At 39.1% G+C, this 19321-nt stretch overlaps 2 protein-coding genes across 6 annotated transcripts; both read left to right on the top strand.

Moving 5' to 3' along the window:
* Positions 1-2304: 2304 nt before the first annotated feature.
* Positions 2305-13540, top strand: pi4k2b (phosphatidylinositol 4-kinase type 2 beta). The gene is made up of 11 exons (XM_033968577.2): positions 2305-2830; positions 7555-7706; positions 7808-7888; positions 7964-8083; positions 8178-8309; positions 9644-9797; positions 10203-10264; positions 11207-11309; positions 11389-11522; positions 12254-12313; positions 12421-13540. Exons 1-11 carry the CDS (start codon positions 2488-2490, stop codon positions 12592-12594), a joined length of 1515 nt encoding a protein of 504 aa, XP_033824468.1. The 5' UTR covers positions 2305-2487; the 3' UTR covers positions 12595-13540.
* Positions 13541-13903: 363 nt separating this feature from the next.
* On the top strand, positions 13904-18606 carry htra3a (HtrA serine peptidase 3a). Of its 5 annotated transcripts, none has more exons than XM_033968028.2 (10): positions 13904-14486; positions 14642-14750; positions 14849-15074; positions 16171-16365; positions 16436-16468; positions 16997-17141; positions 17212-17259; positions 17323-17380; positions 17464-17559; positions 17769-18606. In XM_033968028.2, the coding sequence occupies exons 1-10, from the start codon at positions 14072-14074 to the stop codon at positions 17926-17928; spliced, it is 1485 nt and encodes a 494-aa protein (XP_033823919.1). In that variant the 5' UTR covers positions 13904-14071; the 3' UTR covers positions 17929-18606. The 5 variants fall into 5 exon arrangements, with proteins under 5 accessions (XP_033823919.1, XP_055088552.1, XP_033823910.1 ...); XM_055232577.1 differs by having other exon boundaries at positions 13904-14501; XM_033968019.2 differs by having other exon boundaries at positions 13916-14486; positions 16168-16365.
* Positions 18607-19321: the final 715 nt, after the last annotated feature.

The following is a 19321-nucleotide window of genomic DNA, read 5'->3' as shown; positions in this document are numbered from 1 at the left end:
AGATGAGTGATATGAAATAAATGTATGTTATTGTTTGGATTTATTTAACATGCGTTGTTTAAAGATAAAATATTAAAATTAAAGTACAAACAACATAAAGTAATAAAGACAGCTACGTTTATTTTTTTGTATATTGTTATGAGGCTTGGGCATGGCAGTGGGTAGCGTCTTAATGCAAGTACATCACCATAACCTTCTGGCGAGCCACTCATACTATATATTCATGTAGTAGGTGCACAAATTGATTGGTTCTTTTGTTGCCTCACTGAAAAAGAAGGAAAACTGGCTATTAGACTCAAGGAAAGAAGGACCACAATAATATAGTTTGCATAAAGAGACAACCATATTGATTTAAGATATGTACAGCTCCTTGTTAACCAGAAATATTTTTGTATATAGTGTCATTTATGTCATATCTCTCAAATAATGGCAAAGTCAATGTGATGTAAAGCATGTATTTGCATAACACCCAATGTGCCTGAATTCATGAATAATTTGCCATGTGTGCATTTGAGTATGGACCCCCAGGTACCTTTGGCACGGGCCCCTGCATTTCCACACTCAAGGGACTTGGGTAAAAGAGTAGGAGAAGAGGGATGGAGGAGATGGTCTCTGTTGGCAGGGCAGAACAGTTATGGTGCCAGCAGAATCCAGTGGAATGGATCAGGCATCAATGTATCTCTGGCACATACACACACATGTTCATACATTGTGTTGAGGCTGCAGGGGCCTGTCACACTGCGCTGAGGGGAGAGCATAGCTTCAGAGGCACAAAGAGAAGGCAATGTGTGTGTGTAATGCCCTGAGAATGTCATCTGGATATATGCACATTTTGAATTCTACTGTTTATGAATGAGGATCTATTGAGATATGTTTAATTTCTGGTCAGGAAGTGCATTTCAGGTATGAGGGTTATTTGAAATGTTATTTGTTTAGTATCCTACCTGGTCAGGGAGTAAAGTTGAGGCGTGCCGTGTGAACCAGTTATGCATAGACCAAAGTTTTACCTGGTGCAGTCTTGGAATAGTTCCCATTTGGCATTGGTTTAGCTCTAGTTTTGGCATGTATTACTCCTTTATACAAGTTTAGTCATACCAAACTCAGGACTATTTTGACCAAAGATGAGACACATAAATCAATGCAACTAAATAATTGAAACCATCAATAACAACACCTGTGTAACATGATATAAAACCTTTGAATCTTCTCTGTCTGTTCCCTCACTCACGTACCCGCCCTATCTCTACGCTGGCTTCACCCTGAACCCCCTGCCTTGATAGATCACATGGCTGTTGTGATACCAGCTGGCTGACTGCTCATTTGCATGTGTTTCAGCTACATTGCCTTATTAGAGAAATGGGTGGCAGCGGCTGTGGTAAAGGTGGAGAGAGGCTGGGGTGAAGGAGAGAGCCACGGTGAGACTCTGTAGGCCTGTATAAGAAGACATTTATAGATTTATGAGATTCAAATGAGTGCTTAAGTAATCAAGCTTTTGTTATAATAATGAAACAATATTATTCAAATGCAGCATTACCTCTGCATTTAAAAAGAATGTGCTTAGCCTATGGAGTTAATTTATTTTATTTTATTTATTTTTTATGATGCTCTGTTCATTTAAATATATACACTCAGCCCCGGAATATTTGATCAGAGCGTAACATTGAGGCTAAAGGCCAAAGTTAAAGAAGTCATAGTTTATTCACAATAAGGGTCATATAGCCATATTTCTGTTTCCACATGGACGTGACCCAGCTCTATACCGCCATCTACTGGTGCAATTAGAAAACTGCAGTTAAATCGCGATTCAATGCCCATAATACACAGCACTATGTAGCCAACTAATAATGTACGTTGCCTCCTGTGCTCATGGATCTATTAAAATAACATAACATAAGATATATGCTCCAAACATGAACCCACTGTGACCATATGCCACAGCCGAACAGACTGCCATTAATATTTCAGGAAACTGCATTTTTAATCAAACTAGGGTCCAGGAAGTAAGCGCAGTCATTCATTTGACTTTGTGTACTTTTCTTACTTGTTTACAATAGACAAGATGCATTTTTCTTCATCCTTTTGTTTGTATCTCTTGAAACTCGTTAAGGCAAGAGGGTTTGATGTCCTCATCACCATTTAGGTCAATGCGTAAAAGTCAAATAAGTACGGGAATATAATAAAAAACGGTCCAATGACTTATTATAATTTAGAAATGGAACAAAATAGTTGTGCCGTAGATTTCCAAATCTCACCTGAAGGCATCTTTGGTCGACGATCGTCATTTTTGTGGCGCGCATGCGCGGTCCGATAAAGAGGAAGCAGACAAGCTCGACGGATTATGTGGACAGATCTGTGTGGAGAGGCAGCTGTTTCGACCAAATTGGGGAGATTTAGGTAGTCCTATTCAGCCTTACAATGGACGACTGACTGCCTGAATGGAAGTAACTGTTGGATTGTAAACAGTAAAGTCCAAACAGCTGAGCCAAGATGATGTTAGAATGCGACCCGACAGAGACAGAAGGCGAGCCCGGGCTGGACAGCACTGGGACAGCGGCGGAGTGTAACTTTCCCCCTGAACATACACAAGCGGTGTTATTTGACAAGAACCGGATAGGGCTTGGGTTTGCGGTGAACCCCGGGGGCGCTGTTCGTATTTCGGACTCTCGGGAGAGCGTCTTGACGGAGTTGGAGACAGACGGTTCCGGGGAAGAGGCGCTGCTGTTGCCGTGTCTTTCAGGAAGCTCTGCGTCTCCACGGCCAGTGCGGGAGAAGAGGGGACACCGCAACAGACACAGCTCATCTTCGGATAAGGACACCTTGGCCTCCCCAGGTAATGTCTTTAGGACACACGTGATTAGGAGCGGTCCCAGTCTCTGACATACAGGCGGCACGCGTGTGAACTGCTGCTTAAGTGGACGGATTAAAAGGACAAGCTCGCACGATCTGTAGAGACGAAATAATTATATTAACTCACTTTTAAAATAAAAGCTCCGGCCAACATAAACTACCTTATTTTGTACAATTGTTTCAAGATTGCACCTTGCCAATTTTACCCATTTTATACAGTTTTATTCCCCTGATTGTGATAAAATACACTTTACAAATACAATTATCATAAAATCGATTACAAAAATAATAATCTCATAAAGAGTAAAGTATATCTTAAATATGAATGTTGCAGAACACAGAGGTCAAAGATCCATTCTAATGTGGCAGGAGTCAGGAGACAATGGTTGTCTTCAGTGGGTGCATGTCATACAAATGAGAAGGTTAGTTGACTGTGACTATAGCCTAAAATGCCTGGCTGAATATTGAGACTAAAATCTTCAGCAGATGTTTTGTTGCAGGACATTTAAAATTCCAAACTATCTTCACTCCTCCTTGGAGCAAACATGACGTGTTTACCAATGTTGGACTCTGTTCTTTGTGTGCCTGTGCATTAAAGTGATATGAGATATCAGTGTTCATGTGTCTGATATGAGCTGATAGACTTTCAAACCTCTGATGTAACTGGAGTCCTGCCACAACTATATCTATCTGTTCAAAGTTACCCAAAAGCTTTTAGTTTACCTTTTTACTGAAATGGTCACACAACAGATGAGCCAAAAGTGTTTCTCAAGCCTTTTACACCAAGTACCTCCTCAGTGTCCTTCCAGAAATATTTTAATAACAGACAACGTTTGAAATAGGAAATCTAGTCCTCAGTTACTCCCTATAAGTGACTGGCTTTTATAGCAAACATCCATTGGACAAAACAGGATTTGTCAGGCACTAAGTCAGGATCTAGAGAGAAAACTATAGTAAATTAGAACTTTTAATAATTTTGTTCAATTTCAATTTTGTTTACCCAGGAGAATCTTATGGAGGTCCTTTACGGGGTAGGCCCATCCCCAGAGCACACCCAGTTGTACATGTTTTAAGTGGTGAAAGCAGAAACACCTGGAAGAGATGAGCAAAATTAAGCAAAAGCAAACTGTACTGTAGTGTCAGTAACGGTACTGTCTTGTTGTGAGGCAGGAGTGCCAAGCTACCTTTTTCCTGAAAAAATAAAAAACAATTGTCTACAATAGAACTTAAATATTGAACAAAATGTCCCTGTATTTTTACATCAAACACCTTCTCTTCATCTTTGAAATGCCCATGTCCCACAATGTGACCAACTATTAATACCGCCCAATGGTTGTTATTAGTGGTTTGTCATTGATTGTCTTGTTAAGAATAACTGAAAAACAATCAAATAATAAGTGAAATGCGAATGTTGTTCTGGGGCATGGTGAGATGACAAGGTGATCCAGTAACCATAGCAGCAGCACATTCTGACTCCTGTCAGCTAATTGGTTTTAACACTACACCCCCGCCTCGTCACTGACCTTATTTCTCTGATCACTTTTAGATCATTGTTTTCTATTTGAGGTATTTGGGTCTTTCTCTTGCCCCTTTTACATGTGGCCTGGGTTTGTTTGACCATGTTCTATCACATGTGGAAATCTAGGCCACAGGTACACACTGAGACCCAAATCACTGGCATCCCATTTCCTGTGGTCGCTTAAAACAACAATTGCAGAAGCTAGAGTTACCATGCTTTGACTGAGTGCATCAGACATCAGTTATCTGAGCAAGCCAGGTTTTTGTGCCTCAACAATTAAAAACCTTTTTAGGCTTAACCTACTAAAACCCACATTAGTATAATAGCTACAGACATGTAGACAGACAGTATAATCAAATTATCAGCATGAATGCTAAATCAAAATGTTTATTAATTACAGGCGTACTATAGAACTTTTTTCTGCTGAAGGGTCCGTCCTCTCTCTCTCTCTCTCTCTCTCTCTGTCTCTCTCTCTCTCTGTCTCTCTGTCTCTCTCTCGTATTCTGGTATGGTATTCTATTCCCTGTACTCCCTACAGATCTGACCTGTAACTTCATTTGATGTGGGAAATTTCAGCCAAAGCGACAATCTCCATGGAGACGGGTAGTGGTAGCTCCACCAGAAAAGTTCCATAGTAGTGCAACTTTAAATGTTCCCCCCAAAAATATGAAAAATCTATACATTGGCCAGAAGATTTTGCTGTCACTAAAAGCACATGACCCTATTTTTACACTGTATCAAATCCACTTAGCACACACATACCTGTAATTACATACTTATGCATGCTCTCACTCTAAATGTATATGAATTGATTGGCCACAAATGTAAGGATGGAAGTTTCCAGAGGAAGGAGTGGTCTGTGCTGTGCCCATGGATCTGACTCCTGCTGGGAAAAGCTCATGGACCCATTAGCTGACCCACAGCACAAAGGGAGACATTAAATATGCACAAGTCCATTCTATGTGCAAAAGCCTTCAGTGCAATACAATGTATATCTTGAACATGTCTGGTCTTTGGTTATTGGAACTATTGGTTTAAGAATCTGAAAAACACACTGTGCAAACCCATGAATTTCCAGTATTATTTCATCATAGCCAATGCTTTATATGCCCAAAACACTTCACCTTCTGATTCAGTGAACCTGATAATTTTGCCAGTTCACATGGACCTGCACATGGCATCTTTAACTTCTCAGCGAGGAGGTTGAGGGTACAGTTTATGCCTGATTATGCATAGCTTGAGTGCTAAAAGGACTAAGAGAAATTTAGCTTTTTAAATTGACACCGCTTGTCCCTTGGCTGAAATGTTGGCGCATTTCTTTCTTTGTTCAAGCCTTTAATTGCCTCTACTTCAAAAGATGCAAGTTACCTCTGCCAAAAGCTCGATGGTGCTAAACTGCCCATCAGAAGTCAGGCATGAAAGCTCTTGAAGGTGTCAGAGAGAGTGTGAGTGCGGTTCCTCAGTGTGGGGCTAGGAGCCAACAGGCCGTAGGAGGCTACTTATATCTGCTCCACTGGTGTTTCTTTTTATTCAAGAAATGTTTTTGTCAACACCAAACGCCTGAGCTGCATCCAATCCCTCATCAATAAAATTTGTTTGATGGATCAAAGACATTTTTGTGGTTCGCTTTAAGAAATGAACCGTGCCCTTTTATTTCTCGATTTGCATGAATATTTTGACTGTGTTGTCGTCATAGCAATATCAAATGCAAATAAATTCAGTGTCATAAAGTAATGTGTACTGCAGTTCAGTTTTGTATGGGAGTTAAATGTCATACAAAGCTGAAAACCCTTATTCTGTTAATATTTATTCTAGTCTGATTAAGTCATTGTTTACTCTGTGAATTTATTCTGCCATTTCACACATCAAAATGGGTCTTTGAAGATTGGCTCAAGTTTAAATTTTAACCAATAGTGACTTGTGACTGCACATTGAACATTTCAGATTGTCCCCTCTATTTACTGCATTTGAGTTCATAGATTTTATATATTTATATTTTTATGCTTTTCTGGGGCTCGCTAATGGGATCATCTTCCCCACATCTCTCTTATCTTGTGACAAATGGTGCATCATCTCCTTTTCTTTTGTTTCTTTCGTCTCCTCCCTGCTCCCTTCCTCAGTCTGTCCTTTCGTCTCCCTCACATCCCACTGTGACTGATACGGTGCATATGGAGCCGCTTTCCTGTCCCTCCATGTGACGGCAAGATGCATTCTGTCAGCTCATGTGACTGGGCAATGGGCATTAACTGAATGAATAATTATCAGATCAAATCAATCAGGGAACATGTCTATTGAATTATACATGCAATATGATTGTGTGATTCGTCACCTATGGTAATTTATTTCATTTTAATGTGCTTTGAGGTGTAGCAACAACTAAACTGATTATTTCTTCAGTAATCCGAGTTTATCTTAAAATATAACACACTATTATTGTTAATGTTATATATTAACAGTAATATAATCTTGTTAAATGGTCACTTTTTTATATAGCGCTTTTCCACCTTGACACTCAAAGTGCTTTACATTAAGGAACCGCTCAACCATTCACACACACATTCATACACCAATGGGCATAGACACTGGGGGCTAGGTGGGTTCAGTGTCTTGCCCAATGACACAACAGCAGTATTCATTTGTGGGAGCTGGAATTGCACTGCCACTATCAACTAAGCAACTTTGGCCCCTTAAAATACTAGTGATAATATAAAAAGCTAAAATTGGTTATTTGAATTGGAGCTGAACAATTTAATAATATCAAATTCCATTTTTTTCTGACAACCATCGAGATTAGATTTATGATTTGTGTTTTAATAGTTGCATTATGTTCAAGGTTCATATTTTAAGCATGTGCTGAAGAATTGACCAAAAGTCTGAAATATGAACCAATACAAGTATCACATTTCATAATCATGTCTGTTCTCACAATCCCTGTAGAATCTCTTGACTGTAATAAACCTCTCATATACGCTCTGATACTGTTTTAGGTCTTCATCAAGCACCATTATATTAAAGGTATCATAATTACATAGTGTCTCGTACGCTTTTCATTTTTGCTGTCAGTTCTTTGCCATAGACTTGGCTCCCTAACAACTCTCTCGCAGTAATGAATAAATGTCCAAACTTGCACAAGACTAGAAAGTTTCATGACTATTTCTCTAATCTAGATTATTAATTTTTCCCTCTAGGTACCCATCACGGTGATGTCAACCATTTTCCAGATGATCCAGAGTTTGCAGATATCATCCAAAGGGCCGAGCAAGCGATTGAGAATGGTGTTAATCCAGAGAGGATTTCCCAAGGTTCAAGCGGGAGCTATTTTGTCAAGGATCCTAAAGGGGTACATTGCAATTACTTGACAACAATTAATGTGTTATACTTTTTTAAAACTTTGTATTATGTGATTTTTAGACAGTAGGTAATTATTATCTTTTAATGCAGAAAATCATTGGTGTTTTTAAACCAAAGTCTGAGGAACCCTATGGTCACCTAAACCCCAAATGGACCAAATACTTTCACAAGGTAAGTTTTCTCCAATGTCTCCCTAGTTTGTGCTTGTGAACAGTTGCTAAAGCTCAAAAATGCCTTATCTTTCAGTTGTGTTGTCCGTGTTGTTTTGGTCGAGGCTGCTTGTTGCCAAATCAAGGTTACCTGTCAGAAGCTGCTGCCTCATTGGTTGATTCTAAGCTCGGCCTTGGTGTAGTGCCCAAAACCAAGGTACAAATATTGAAAGGATTTGCATGTTTTAGAGTTTTTCTTACTTTCATTTTTTATTTTATTTTTTTATTTACTTGATTCTTTGGTTTATCAGGTCGTGTACCTGGCCAGCGAGACCTTCCATTACAGTGCGATAGACCGAGCCAAATCCAGAGGAAAGAAGTACGCTTTAGAGAAGGTTCCTAAAGTTGGACGTCGCTTCCATAGAGTGGGTCTGCCTCCTAAGGTAAAACAGTCTTTTAAGAATTAAATTCTGAAACTTAATATTTTGTCTTAATATTTATGGCTGCACGTTACATTGCTAATGCAATCAAAATCGTAATTTGCAAACGCTGCAATTATTTTTGATGGGGTGGGAATGGGATTTTTGTCTTAATTGTTCATATTTCAGTCTTCTTTCACATGTTAAAGCAAACATAGAAAACAAATCATATTCAAATGCATTTGTTTGATTCTTTCTCCTTCCCTTTGTCCTTGTAGTAGTGCTGTAGAAGACATACAGGTTGTACCTGGCACAGGCTTATAGTACAATAATTAGTTGTGAAGAATATCTGTCATAGTTTTCCACATGGGAGTTGAGCAAGATCAGTGATTGCTGCATTTAGTATTAAATAACTATAGCATAAATCAGGGGTGTCCAAACTATGGCCCGGGGGCCAAATGCGGCCCTCAGACCAATTTTTTTTGGCCCTCAAACCTACAGGTAAACTGTCCCAATTGATCATATTCAGTACTTTTTATGGCAAATTTGAATAATCCTAGCAGTATGACCTAAATAACATCACACTGCATTGTCAAACAGACCAAATGTTAATATTTCAAACCTTATTTAAAGTATAAAGTCAAAACTGTTAAAAGAACCATCTGAATTATCCACTGTATTCACCACTGTGGCCCTCCGTGTCGAATATTTCTCAAGATATGGCCCTCGGTTAAAAAAGTTTGGACACCCCTGGCATAAATCATTATTCTACATTTTGTTCATTGTATTTGGCGATATTTATCTAAAACAGCTTAATAATAGAAACAGGTTTATTGCTTCCTGTTCAGAACTGCAGAATTAAATTCTGAAACTTAATATTTTGTCTTAATATTTATGGCTGCACATTACATTGCTAATGCAATCAAAATCGTAATTTGCAAACGCTGCAATTATTTTTGATGGAATGTTCTATTCAGTGAAAAAAAAAAATGGGATGGGAATGGGATTTTTGTCTTAATTGTTCATATTTCAGTCTTCTTTCACATGTTAAAGCAAACATAGAAAACAAATCATATTCAATAGCCTTTTGCTATTGTTTGTCTAGCTTTTTGTTCTGCAGATGTGTTGCCCTGTAGCTAAAGAGACAGTTCAGATCCATTTTATAAAAGAAATGACTGCATGCAATTATTTGAAATTCTAGTTTCTTGTTTCTATGATCAGTTTTGATGTACACTACACTACATGCTTCCTCTTGCTGCAGATAAACACTCGAGGAAGTAGATTAAGGTTTCTTGACTGCCGTGCTGCGGTTGTTGACATATTTTGCATAAGTAACGTGTGCGTGTGTCTTTTTTCAGGTCGGCTCATTTCAGCTGTTTGTGGAGGGGTACCGTGAAGCGGATTACTGGCTCCGCCGTTTTGAGGCAGAGCCGCTGCCAGAGAACATCAGGAAGCAGCTGCAATCTCAGTTTGAGCGCTTGGTCGTGTTGGATTATGTCATCAGAAACACAGGTAACTGAGGGTGTGCGCATTTTGACAGTAAGCTCACTGTTTACTAAGACCCAACATGGTATTAACCAGCAGTGAATAATATCGATGGGGCAAAACATTATGATGACGTATGACGTACAGTAAAGAATATGACTAGAGAAACATTTAGGTCTCTGTTCTCTCTCTCCAATACATATACACACACACAATATATATATAGATATAGATATAGATATATAGAGAGAGAGATAGAGATATAAACATGACAATATTTCCAAGGAAGTAATATGATACATGTTGGTTTTTTTTAATAGAAAGCTGCAAGTCATACATATGGCAGATCCTAGTCCTAGCTTGAGGTTAAATATTTCTAGAGCCTAAAGCATACTTACTCTGAACACACCTTCTTATTTGTTTGGTTTTCAGATCGTGGAAATGACAACTGGTTGATCAAGTATGAGAAGCCAGGTGATGGTGAAGAGGAAAAGGTATGTGAAGTTAAAATGGATCAATCACAGGACACACTTTTTGTCTGTTTTTCTATCAATAGAACTTTTATTTTTGGTACTTCATTCTCTCAAACTATTGTTCGGTTTCAGAAGACATCACAATGTTATATAGGTCAATTATATTTAACACAGATGGGGGTAACTAAAATAAATATTGTTAAAATGCAGATTTTAGTTGTAATAGTGATGGTGAAATCTTGGGTCTAATCACTGATGATAAATGATCACATTCAACATTTTGTGAATTTACATTGTATTTTGCCATGAAATATCCAAAAGGTCATTTTAAAATATGATTCTGCGATGTGGTGATTTCATACTCCCAGATGGGGGGCACGAACCAGTTTTTCCCAATTGATTACCTTTTACTTTCCCATTCAATATCTAAAAGGTAAATTCACAAATGTTGAACCTAATGCATCTGCATTTTATCAATACTGATTTTATCTGTTCCCCATCTGTATTAAATATTGTTGGCCTATACGATGTTGCAATATCGTCTGAAACCCAGCAATAAATGTGTCTAAATTCCAGAAGATGATTTCTATGAGCAAATTCATGTGTTTTCTATATTTATGCTGGGATAAACTTGTACCTTTTCCCGATACTATAGAGTAACCTTTTTTACAGTTTCTGCTTCGACCCATGAACACCATAACCGCCCAAAAAACCTGTATTCTCTCTTTCATTAGAGAGGCCCACATAGTCAAACAATGGGATGTGTGTAACTAGAATAAACCAGCGGCCTTGTGACCTGCCTAGCTGTTCCTTTGGGAGCTGTGGCTGTCATCCCTTCGTCACAAATGTCATGTTGTCTTGTATCTGTCCAATTAATCATCCTTCGATGCGTGGATCAATAACTGCTTTGGTCATAGGTTATAGATTTCCATTGAGCTCATGTATATTCTCTGTTCCCTATAGGGGGCAGAGTGGCCTGAGAGTAGCACGGACTCTTGCATCAAAATTGCAGCGATTGACAACGGCCTGGCATTCCCCTTTAAGCACCCGGATGAGTGGAGAGCTTGTATGTTACTTTCACTCTCTTGTCTATAAAAATGCCTCAGTTGTTTTAATGACATGTTTCCTTGTTCCTCCCGTTTTAGACCCTTTCCACTGGGCTTGGCTCCCTCAGGCTAAAGTGGCCTTCTCTCAAGAAACCCGAGACTTGGTTCTGTCGCGTCTCTCAGATATGAACTTTGTACAAGACCTTTGTGAAGACCTCTATGAGATGTTCAAGGTACAGGCTAATGGTGCTTTAGCAATAAACACAAACACTAACTGGGAAATTATTACCGTACTGTCAGATAGAAAGTGAGAGGCACAGATTTTCTTTTCATTGTGGCATTTTGGACACAAACTTGCTAGAGAATTGTCAGATGTATATGTGAATTTAACACAGGGAGAAACGGGAGCTAAACAATATCTTTTTAGCAAGTTTTGATGCATAAAATAGTGGCAGATTGTCTTGCTTCTTTGTAGCATAAGAAGCTGCATGTGAGGCTTAATAAATAGCGTCACGATACTTAAAGTTCTTGATTTTGATACTAAGCAAAAGACTTGGTACCAGTTTTGCTACGTCAGTGATACAAAACATTAATGCTCTTATCTGATAATAGTATGAAAAATATTGTAGTATCGAAATTACATTTTAACTTTATCCATCCATCCATCCATTTTCTTCCGCTTATCCGGGGCCGGGTCGCGGGGGCAGCAGTCTATGCAGGGACTCCCAGACTTCCCTCACCCCGGACACGTCCTACAGCTCCTCCAGTGGGACCCCAAGGCGTTCCCAGGCCAGCCGAGCAACATTGTCCCTCCAGCATGTCCTGGGTCTTCCCCGGGCCCTCCTCCCCTTAACTTTAGTTTCCTTTTAAAAAATGTTATTATATTTTTTTTACAATTCAACACCAATAATTGTCAAGCTGTGATCATGCTATCTGATTGATCTATTTTTTTTTAATTCTTCAGACGGATAAAGGTTTTGACAAGACCATGTTTGAGAGACAAATGTCTGTGATGAGGGGGCAGGTGAGATTTTTTTTTTTGCTGACTTCTCTCTCCTCTCATTCAGTAGTCTGCACTTATTTTTAGATCTCTTTGTGTTTTTAATAGTAAATCCTGTATGATTTCTGTAGGTGTTGAACCTTACCCAGGCCCTGAAGGACGGAAAGAGCCCGATCCAGCTTGTGCAGATGCCCCGCGTGGTGGTAGAGCGCAGTCGGTCTGGAGGTCAGGGCCGCGTGGTGACTCTGGGCAATGCCTTCACACAGACTTTTCACTGCAAACGCCCGTTCTTCTCCTCCTGGTAGACTGTGTGGGATGCAACCTACATTTGATAACGCTGAATACTGTGAAAGACTGAATGTATGTGAAACTAGGCTTAGCTCGCTCCTATTTTTGTAAAGCAGGAGTGTCCCCATGTCTCCAAAAGACCGTGAGGATGTTTGAGTTGCCATGGTGACTTAAAAGCATAATCAGCTTTTCTACTGAAGAGGGATTTGTTTATTGTGAGGCCGAACATTTTTTTTTCATACCCACTTAAAGTTCCTGCTAAAATCTTCCAAGGTTTCCAAGTGGGACTAATGGCCAAAGAACAAAGCACTTTCTGCATATGGTTTTTTGGATTACCATGGAGACAGAATTGCTACAGGATAGGAATAAATCATGAGATGCTTTGCCTTGTGCGATTACTTATTGAAGCAGGCGTAAGTAGTTGGTGCGACTTTTACCCACTGGGATGAGTACACCAGCTTTTTCCCAGTGTTTAATTTCATGTTACACAAGTACTATGATTACGACAGTGTCTTTTAATCTCACTACTGCCAAATATGATATGGTTGGAAGGGACGCTGTAAAGCCTCAAGAATAGGAAAACATAGAAACTTGAAACTTGACCATTGGAGAAGACGAGGAATGCATATTGCTTGAATGTAAGCTGTTTACGGTTTCTATACACTTTTACTCTGAAACATTTCAATATAAGGAATCAAAAAGATCTCTTGATGAATGTATTTGTTGTTGTATTTAATTGCTGGTAAGTTTTGTTCTTTTGCTCCTTGCAGCATGGGGCTGGCACCTGGCCTTTCTCCTTTACAGTAAGTTATATAAAGATGAAATGTGAAATTCAAAAAAGCATTTCTCACTTGCTCAAAGTTGTTGTGTTTTGTCTGCATCTTTACATTTTTATTAAACTCAATGATTGTATAAACAAATTGTATATTTAAAAAATAAACTGTTTTCTGTTGGCATTTGACTAAATACTTTCTCTTTGTTAACGTCAGACTGCACAATTTTTCAGACCAAGCTCTGACAGGGCCATTAAACTCAGTGGATACCCTCCAGCAGATTTCAACTATTATTAGACTAACCTTTCTGTCCTCAAGTGGAACGTTTCTGAAAATGTTGGAAAATAGGTAACATTAGATTTTGTATAGGCCTGCAGTTTTATTGTTAATGTTATACATTATTTGTAGCACTTTTTGTACTAATACTGAAGCCCGTCCACACGTGACAGTTTGCTCTGTAATTACAACAAAAGCAATAACCTTTACTGTCCAGTAGATGTCGTTATCGCGCATATTCTCAACGCAAATGTGGCCGCAGACGGACTGTATGTCCAGTCACTGTCTAAATATTGAGACAGGGATGATGTGCTCCTCTCAGCACACATTCAGGTGCTTCACACCTTATAGTCTTTCCAGTCCATATAGGCCTAGACATGAGCCCCTCTCAAGATTAGTTTGTTAAACGTGGTATGAGTTACCGATTCTGCTATTTTTGGCGACAATGCAGTTACTGTTATTCGCAGTTGTTTTTCTTTTCTTCAACGACTTAAGCGGAGCAGACAAGTGCGCGTCCTCGTGTGATGTGAGCTCGTGTCCGAGTCCCAGCTGTCCGGGGGTCTATGTCCCAGACCGGTGTAACTGCTGCCTGGTGTGCTCCCCGGGAGAGGGGGACCCCTGCGGCCGGAAAAACGACCTGCCCTGCGGAGCCGGGCTGGAGTGCAGGCGGCTGAGCGCGGGGAGACGGCGGGGCTCCAGAGGAACATGCACGTGTCGGAGCCACCATCCAGTGTGCGCCAGTGACGGCAAAACTTACCCCAATGTGTGCAAGATGAGAGCGGCCAACCGGAAAGCCCAGCACAGAGGCAGAACGGAAGTCAAACTGAAGCACAAAGGAGCCTGTGGCAGCCTGAGCTCAGGTGGGACAACGCCAGGTAGACTGCTGTGTTTCTACATGGAGCCTTCATCAATCACACACTTGTTTGCATCATTAGGCACGGCGTCTTGGCAGGCTATGCAACTTTTCACTATTTTGCAACTCTAAATCACTGTTTTTGTGTGTATCTGTTTTTAGGTCCCAAACCACAAGAACATCCCAGCAGTCCTCGCTTCAAGTTCAATTTTATTGCTGATGTTGTGGAGCGGATAGCCCCTGCAGTGGTTCACATTGAACTTTTTGTGAGGTTTGTCGAGTTCATCCATTTTTCTTTAGTTTTTTATCACAGCCTCTTACTGTCTCTTAGTGAATACTTTGTCTCTTACTGTCTCTTTGTCTGTGCAGACACCCTTTGTTTGGCCGCCACATGCGTCTGTCCAGTGGCTCTGGGTTCATTGTGACTCACGCTGGTGTGATTGTCACTAATGCTCACGTTGTGACCACATCCAGCTCCTCAGTGACCGGCCGACCACAGCTGCGCGTTCAACTTCACGATGGAGACACTTATGAAGCTGTGCTCAGAGATGTGGACAAGAAGACGGACATAGCCACAATCAAGATTACTCCCCAAGTAAGAAACACATCAGCCATTGGCTGAAGGGGATGAAGTCAAGAAATGTCTGAATTTCACAAGTGGAAGTTTTGAAGATATAAACATCTGCCTTGTGACTCAGAGGCCTCGCTCTCCTGTGTTTTCTCACACACTTATCTCAAATAGTTGGGCTGCGTAGTCAGGATAGTCTTTCCTATTCTCACCACATGACTGGTTTATACAACAACTGTTTCTGTATTATTCATCTGGAGTTGTATTTTCCTTGACACATCCCCATGCATGTTCGTATTTGATGTTTTGTGTCTCATTATGTCCCTGTGATCAGGTTAATTACAATTGGTGTGTTTTGTCTCAACTCTGTCAGTCATCGATGGCTACAGAACTAAAACTATCCATAGTACTGTTGTTACCTAGAAGTAATGACTTCTTGAATTTGTTTTTTGTATATCCAGTGGTAGATGGTAAAGTTCTATACTTAAGTACAATTTTTATATATTTGTACTTTACTTAAGTACATTTTACAGTGGATACTTTTTACTTTTACTTCACTACATTTGAGAGCAGTATCTGTACTGTATACTCCACTACATTTTCTAACTAGACTGAAAAGTAAAAAGTACTTTTCATATGATTTGAGTTTTTTTTTTTTTTTTTTGACATGTCCATGGTAACATCCTAGCTAAAGTTTTTGATTTCAAACTTTGGCTTTGAGAAAACAAAAATAAATACACAAAATTAATTTAATAATTAAGAAACTGATTCATAGTGCAACTCTTGTATCATTTTCAGTCAATATCACTACATTTACACTTTCAGATAAACAACATCCATCCATCCATCCATTTTCTTCCGCTTATCCGGGGCCGGGTCGCGGGGGCAGCAGTCTAAGCAGGGATAAACAACACTTGTGTGAAATACTTGTACTTTTAGAGTAAAAAGTAAATTTTTATGCAGATACCTTTTTCATGTGATGCTTTTATTTTTACTTGAGTAACTTTTTGCCTTTGTATCTGTACTTTTACCTAAGTAACAAAATTGAGCCACACCACTGTGTGTATATTTGTTTTCTGAATTGTACTCCTTGCTGATATTCTGCGTTTGTACTTTTGAGCAGAAGAAGCTCCCTGTTCTCTCTTTGGGTCCCTCCTCAGACCTTAGACCAGGGGAGTTTGTGGTTGCCATCGGCAGCCCCTTCGCTCTCCAGAACACGGTGACAACGGGCATCATCAGCACCGCCCAGAGAGACGGGAAGGAGCTGGGCATTAAGGATTCAGACATGGACTATATCCAGACAGACGCCATCATCAATGTAACACTCTACTACCTCTAGAGTTGTGTACTGTGTGTATCTGTCTTTATGTGTGTTTTCCTTCTTTTAGTATGGAAATTCAGGAGGGCCCCTTGTGAATTTGGTGAGTCAAAACTATGACATAATAAGTATACATAACAACTCTACTACTATTACTACTACTAATACTACTACTTATAATACTTCTACTAGTTCTAATATTACTACTGCTATTACTACTACTACTGCTACTACTACTGTTACTACTGCTATTACTACTACTGCTACTGCCACTACTACTACTGCTTCTAATACTACTACTACTACTTCTAATACTTCTACTACTTTTAATACTACTACTGCTATTACTATTACTGCTACTACTGCTACTACTACTACTACTTCTTATACTACTACTTCTAATACTACTAGTTCTAATACTTCTACTACTTCTATTACTACTACTACTACTTCTATTACTACTACTACTACTACTCCTTCTTCTGATAATAATAATAATAATAATTATTATTATAGTAGTAGCAGTAGTAGTAAACACTTGTATAGCGCGTTTCATGACACTCAAAATACTTCATACAGTTAAAGACAGAACATGCTGTATCGCTCATACCTTGTGTCTGTGTATCGACAGGACGGAGAAGTGATCGGCATAAACACGCTGAAAGTCACTGCTGGGATCTCCTTTGCTATTCCCTCAGACCGGATCAGCCGCTTCCTCACCGAGTCTCACATCAAACACAAGAAGAGTCGAGGGTCAAAGGTCATCAGGAAAAAAGGTGATTGAGATGTTTCTATGTTACATATTCAGTTAGTGCTCTAAACGTTTAGTAACCGATACTCTTACAGAAAAGTTAAGACTGCAACGATTTACGAGCGAACCACAGTCTGATGAAGGTGAGAGTCCAAGTCTGTTCATACTGTGACATTACATCTCTAAACATTGTCTTGTTCTAATAGACACCTCACATGTAAAAAGGAGATTTCTAGGGATCAGGATGCTCACAATTACAGATGAGTATGTAAAAAAAATCGATTTAAACTGAATGTGTTTACTTTTTTCTACTTTTGAGTATTCCACTTTTTTTCTTTTTTTAACAGTCTAGTCGCTGAGTTACAACACTTGAACCCTCATTTTCCTCTGGTCAGTCATGGAGTTCTAGTGCAACAGGTTCTTCCTAACTCTCCAGCTGAGAGGTATGTTCAAATATCTGATATTAACAGGGTTCATCTTCCTGTTATGTCATATTATATTTTTTGAATGGGGAAAAAATTGAGCATATTTAGTTTTAAACTGTTAATGGGCAACAGTCCTATTTGTTCATCGTTCTGAAACCTATGGATAAGCACTGTTGGCATGTCATTACACCTCCACGTGCAGTACATACAATACTTTTGCGTTGCAGTGGAGGGCTGAAGGACGGGGATATAATCATCAAATTAAACGGACAACCAGTCTGGAGCATCGACGACATCTGGCAGGCTTTACAAGGTCATCACGCCCTCCTGTTTGAGATTCTGCGAGGCCATGAGACGCTTCTCTTCCACATCGACCCACAACAGTGAATCAAAATGAACTTTCACTTCAACTATACCCTTTGAAAATATTTTATACGTTTGAAGAGGTAAGCCTGAATCAAGATTGGGTTTAAACATAAATTAGAAGAAATGTAATTACCTCACAAGGACTAGACGAACTTCTACTTAAAAGGGCTACATCCGACCAGTGGAACATCAAGCACACATTTAGCATATAGACCTTACATGATAAAATATATTCAGACATGATGTAAATTTCTCTTTTGCTCTAAGTATGATTTGCATTGCAGAGCTACACAATATTATACTGTTATTTAAATTCTGTAAATAAGCATTTCATGTGATCCAATGCAGTGTTATCATAGCAATAATAACAAATGTGCTACTCTTTGTCAAGCACGATTGTATAAAACAAGTTTACTCACAAGCTGCACACTTATAATTACAGATACTAAATAATAAAGTGTTTGATAATTCCCTTGTCCATAAATGGAGTCTCCTGAGTGTTGGTGTGAGAGCATGTGAGCAGCAGATGCAGCACAGACACAAAACCTCAGTGCTGTGTTTATGTCCTGTCCATAGTTCCTCTCTGCTCTGACAGATGTGCTGCTAATTCAAACAAACCTCCCACTAAAACACAGGCTCGTACTGGAAAATCATGTCTTTTGACTCCTGTTTTGCTCTCTGAAAGACCCCTACATTTAAATAAAGGATCTTTTTTAAATGGCTACCTAACTACTCAAATTGTTAGTAGCAAAAGGTAAAACAAAAGTAAAGACTTAAAGTTGTTACTGCTACTACTTCTAATCTGATTACTACCAGTAGTGGATGAAGTACTCAGTTTTATTACTTAAGTAAAAGTACAGATACAGAGGTGGAAAGTTACTCTGAACAGTAAATGTAAAAGTATCACATGAAAAAATCTACTTAAGTAAATGTATTAAAGTACCCAATTAAAAATGTACTTTAAGAGTAAAGAGGAAAGAAATTTTTTGTTTTGTTTGCCAAAGGCGAAGCTTTAAACGTGAAAACTTTGGTCGGGATGTTGCCACAGACATGGTAAAAATAGCCCCTCAGATGATACGAAAAGTACTTTTTACTTTTCAGTCCAGTTCAAAATGTAGTGGAGTAGAAAGTACAAATACCTGCTTTCAAATGTAGTGAAGTAAATGTAAAAAGTATCCACTGTAAAATGTACTTAAGTAGAATTTTTAGGTATCTGTACTTTACTTAAGTACAGTACTTTACTACTTGTACTTTGTTACCTTCCACCGCTGATTACTATAGCTATCACTCTGACACTTCAAGTTTTCAGTTGAATATTCCTTCTACCAACAGTGCTACTATTACTAGAATGTAAACAAATAATCCACCTTGAATATGTGCTGGAGTATATTTAGAACCTGCATTGGCACGTTCA

The sequence above is a fragment of the Periophthalmus magnuspinnatus genome, chromosome 1 (genome assembly GCF_009829125.3).
Source record: "Periophthalmus magnuspinnatus isolate fPerMag1 chromosome 1, fPerMag1.2.pri, whole genome shotgun sequence".
Taxonomy (NCBI): domain Eukaryota; kingdom Metazoa; phylum Chordata; class Actinopteri; order Gobiiformes; family Gobiidae; genus Periophthalmus; species Periophthalmus magnuspinnatus.
This window is presented reverse-complemented; position numbering and strand designations above follow the sequence as displayed.

Coding starts and splice junctions, on each gene's coding strand:
- htra3a (XM_055232571.1), top strand. CDS start 14,072: ATGCAGTTACTGTTATTCGCAGTTGTTTTTCTTTTCTTCAACGACTTA. Junction 16,469..16,996: donor GAGGGCCCCTTGTGAATTTG/GTGAGTCAAAAC, acceptor GTGTATCGACAG/GACGGAGAAGTGATCGGCAT. Junction 17,260..17,322: donor CGAACCACAGTCTGATGAAG/GTGAGAGTCCAA, acceptor TTGTTCTAATAG/ACACCTCACATGTAAAAAGG.
- pi4k2b (XM_033968577.2), top strand. CDS start 2,488: ATGATGTTAGAATGCGACCCGACAGAGACAGAAGGCGAGCCCGGGCTG. Junction 2,831..7,554: donor GGACACCTTGGCCTCCCCAG/GTAATGTCTTTA, acceptor TTTTCCCTCTAG/GTACCCATCACGGTGATGTC. Junction 8,310..9,643: donor GAGTGGGTCTGCCTCCTAAG/GTAAAACAGTCT, acceptor GTCTTTTTTCAG/GTCGGCTCATTTCAGCTGTT.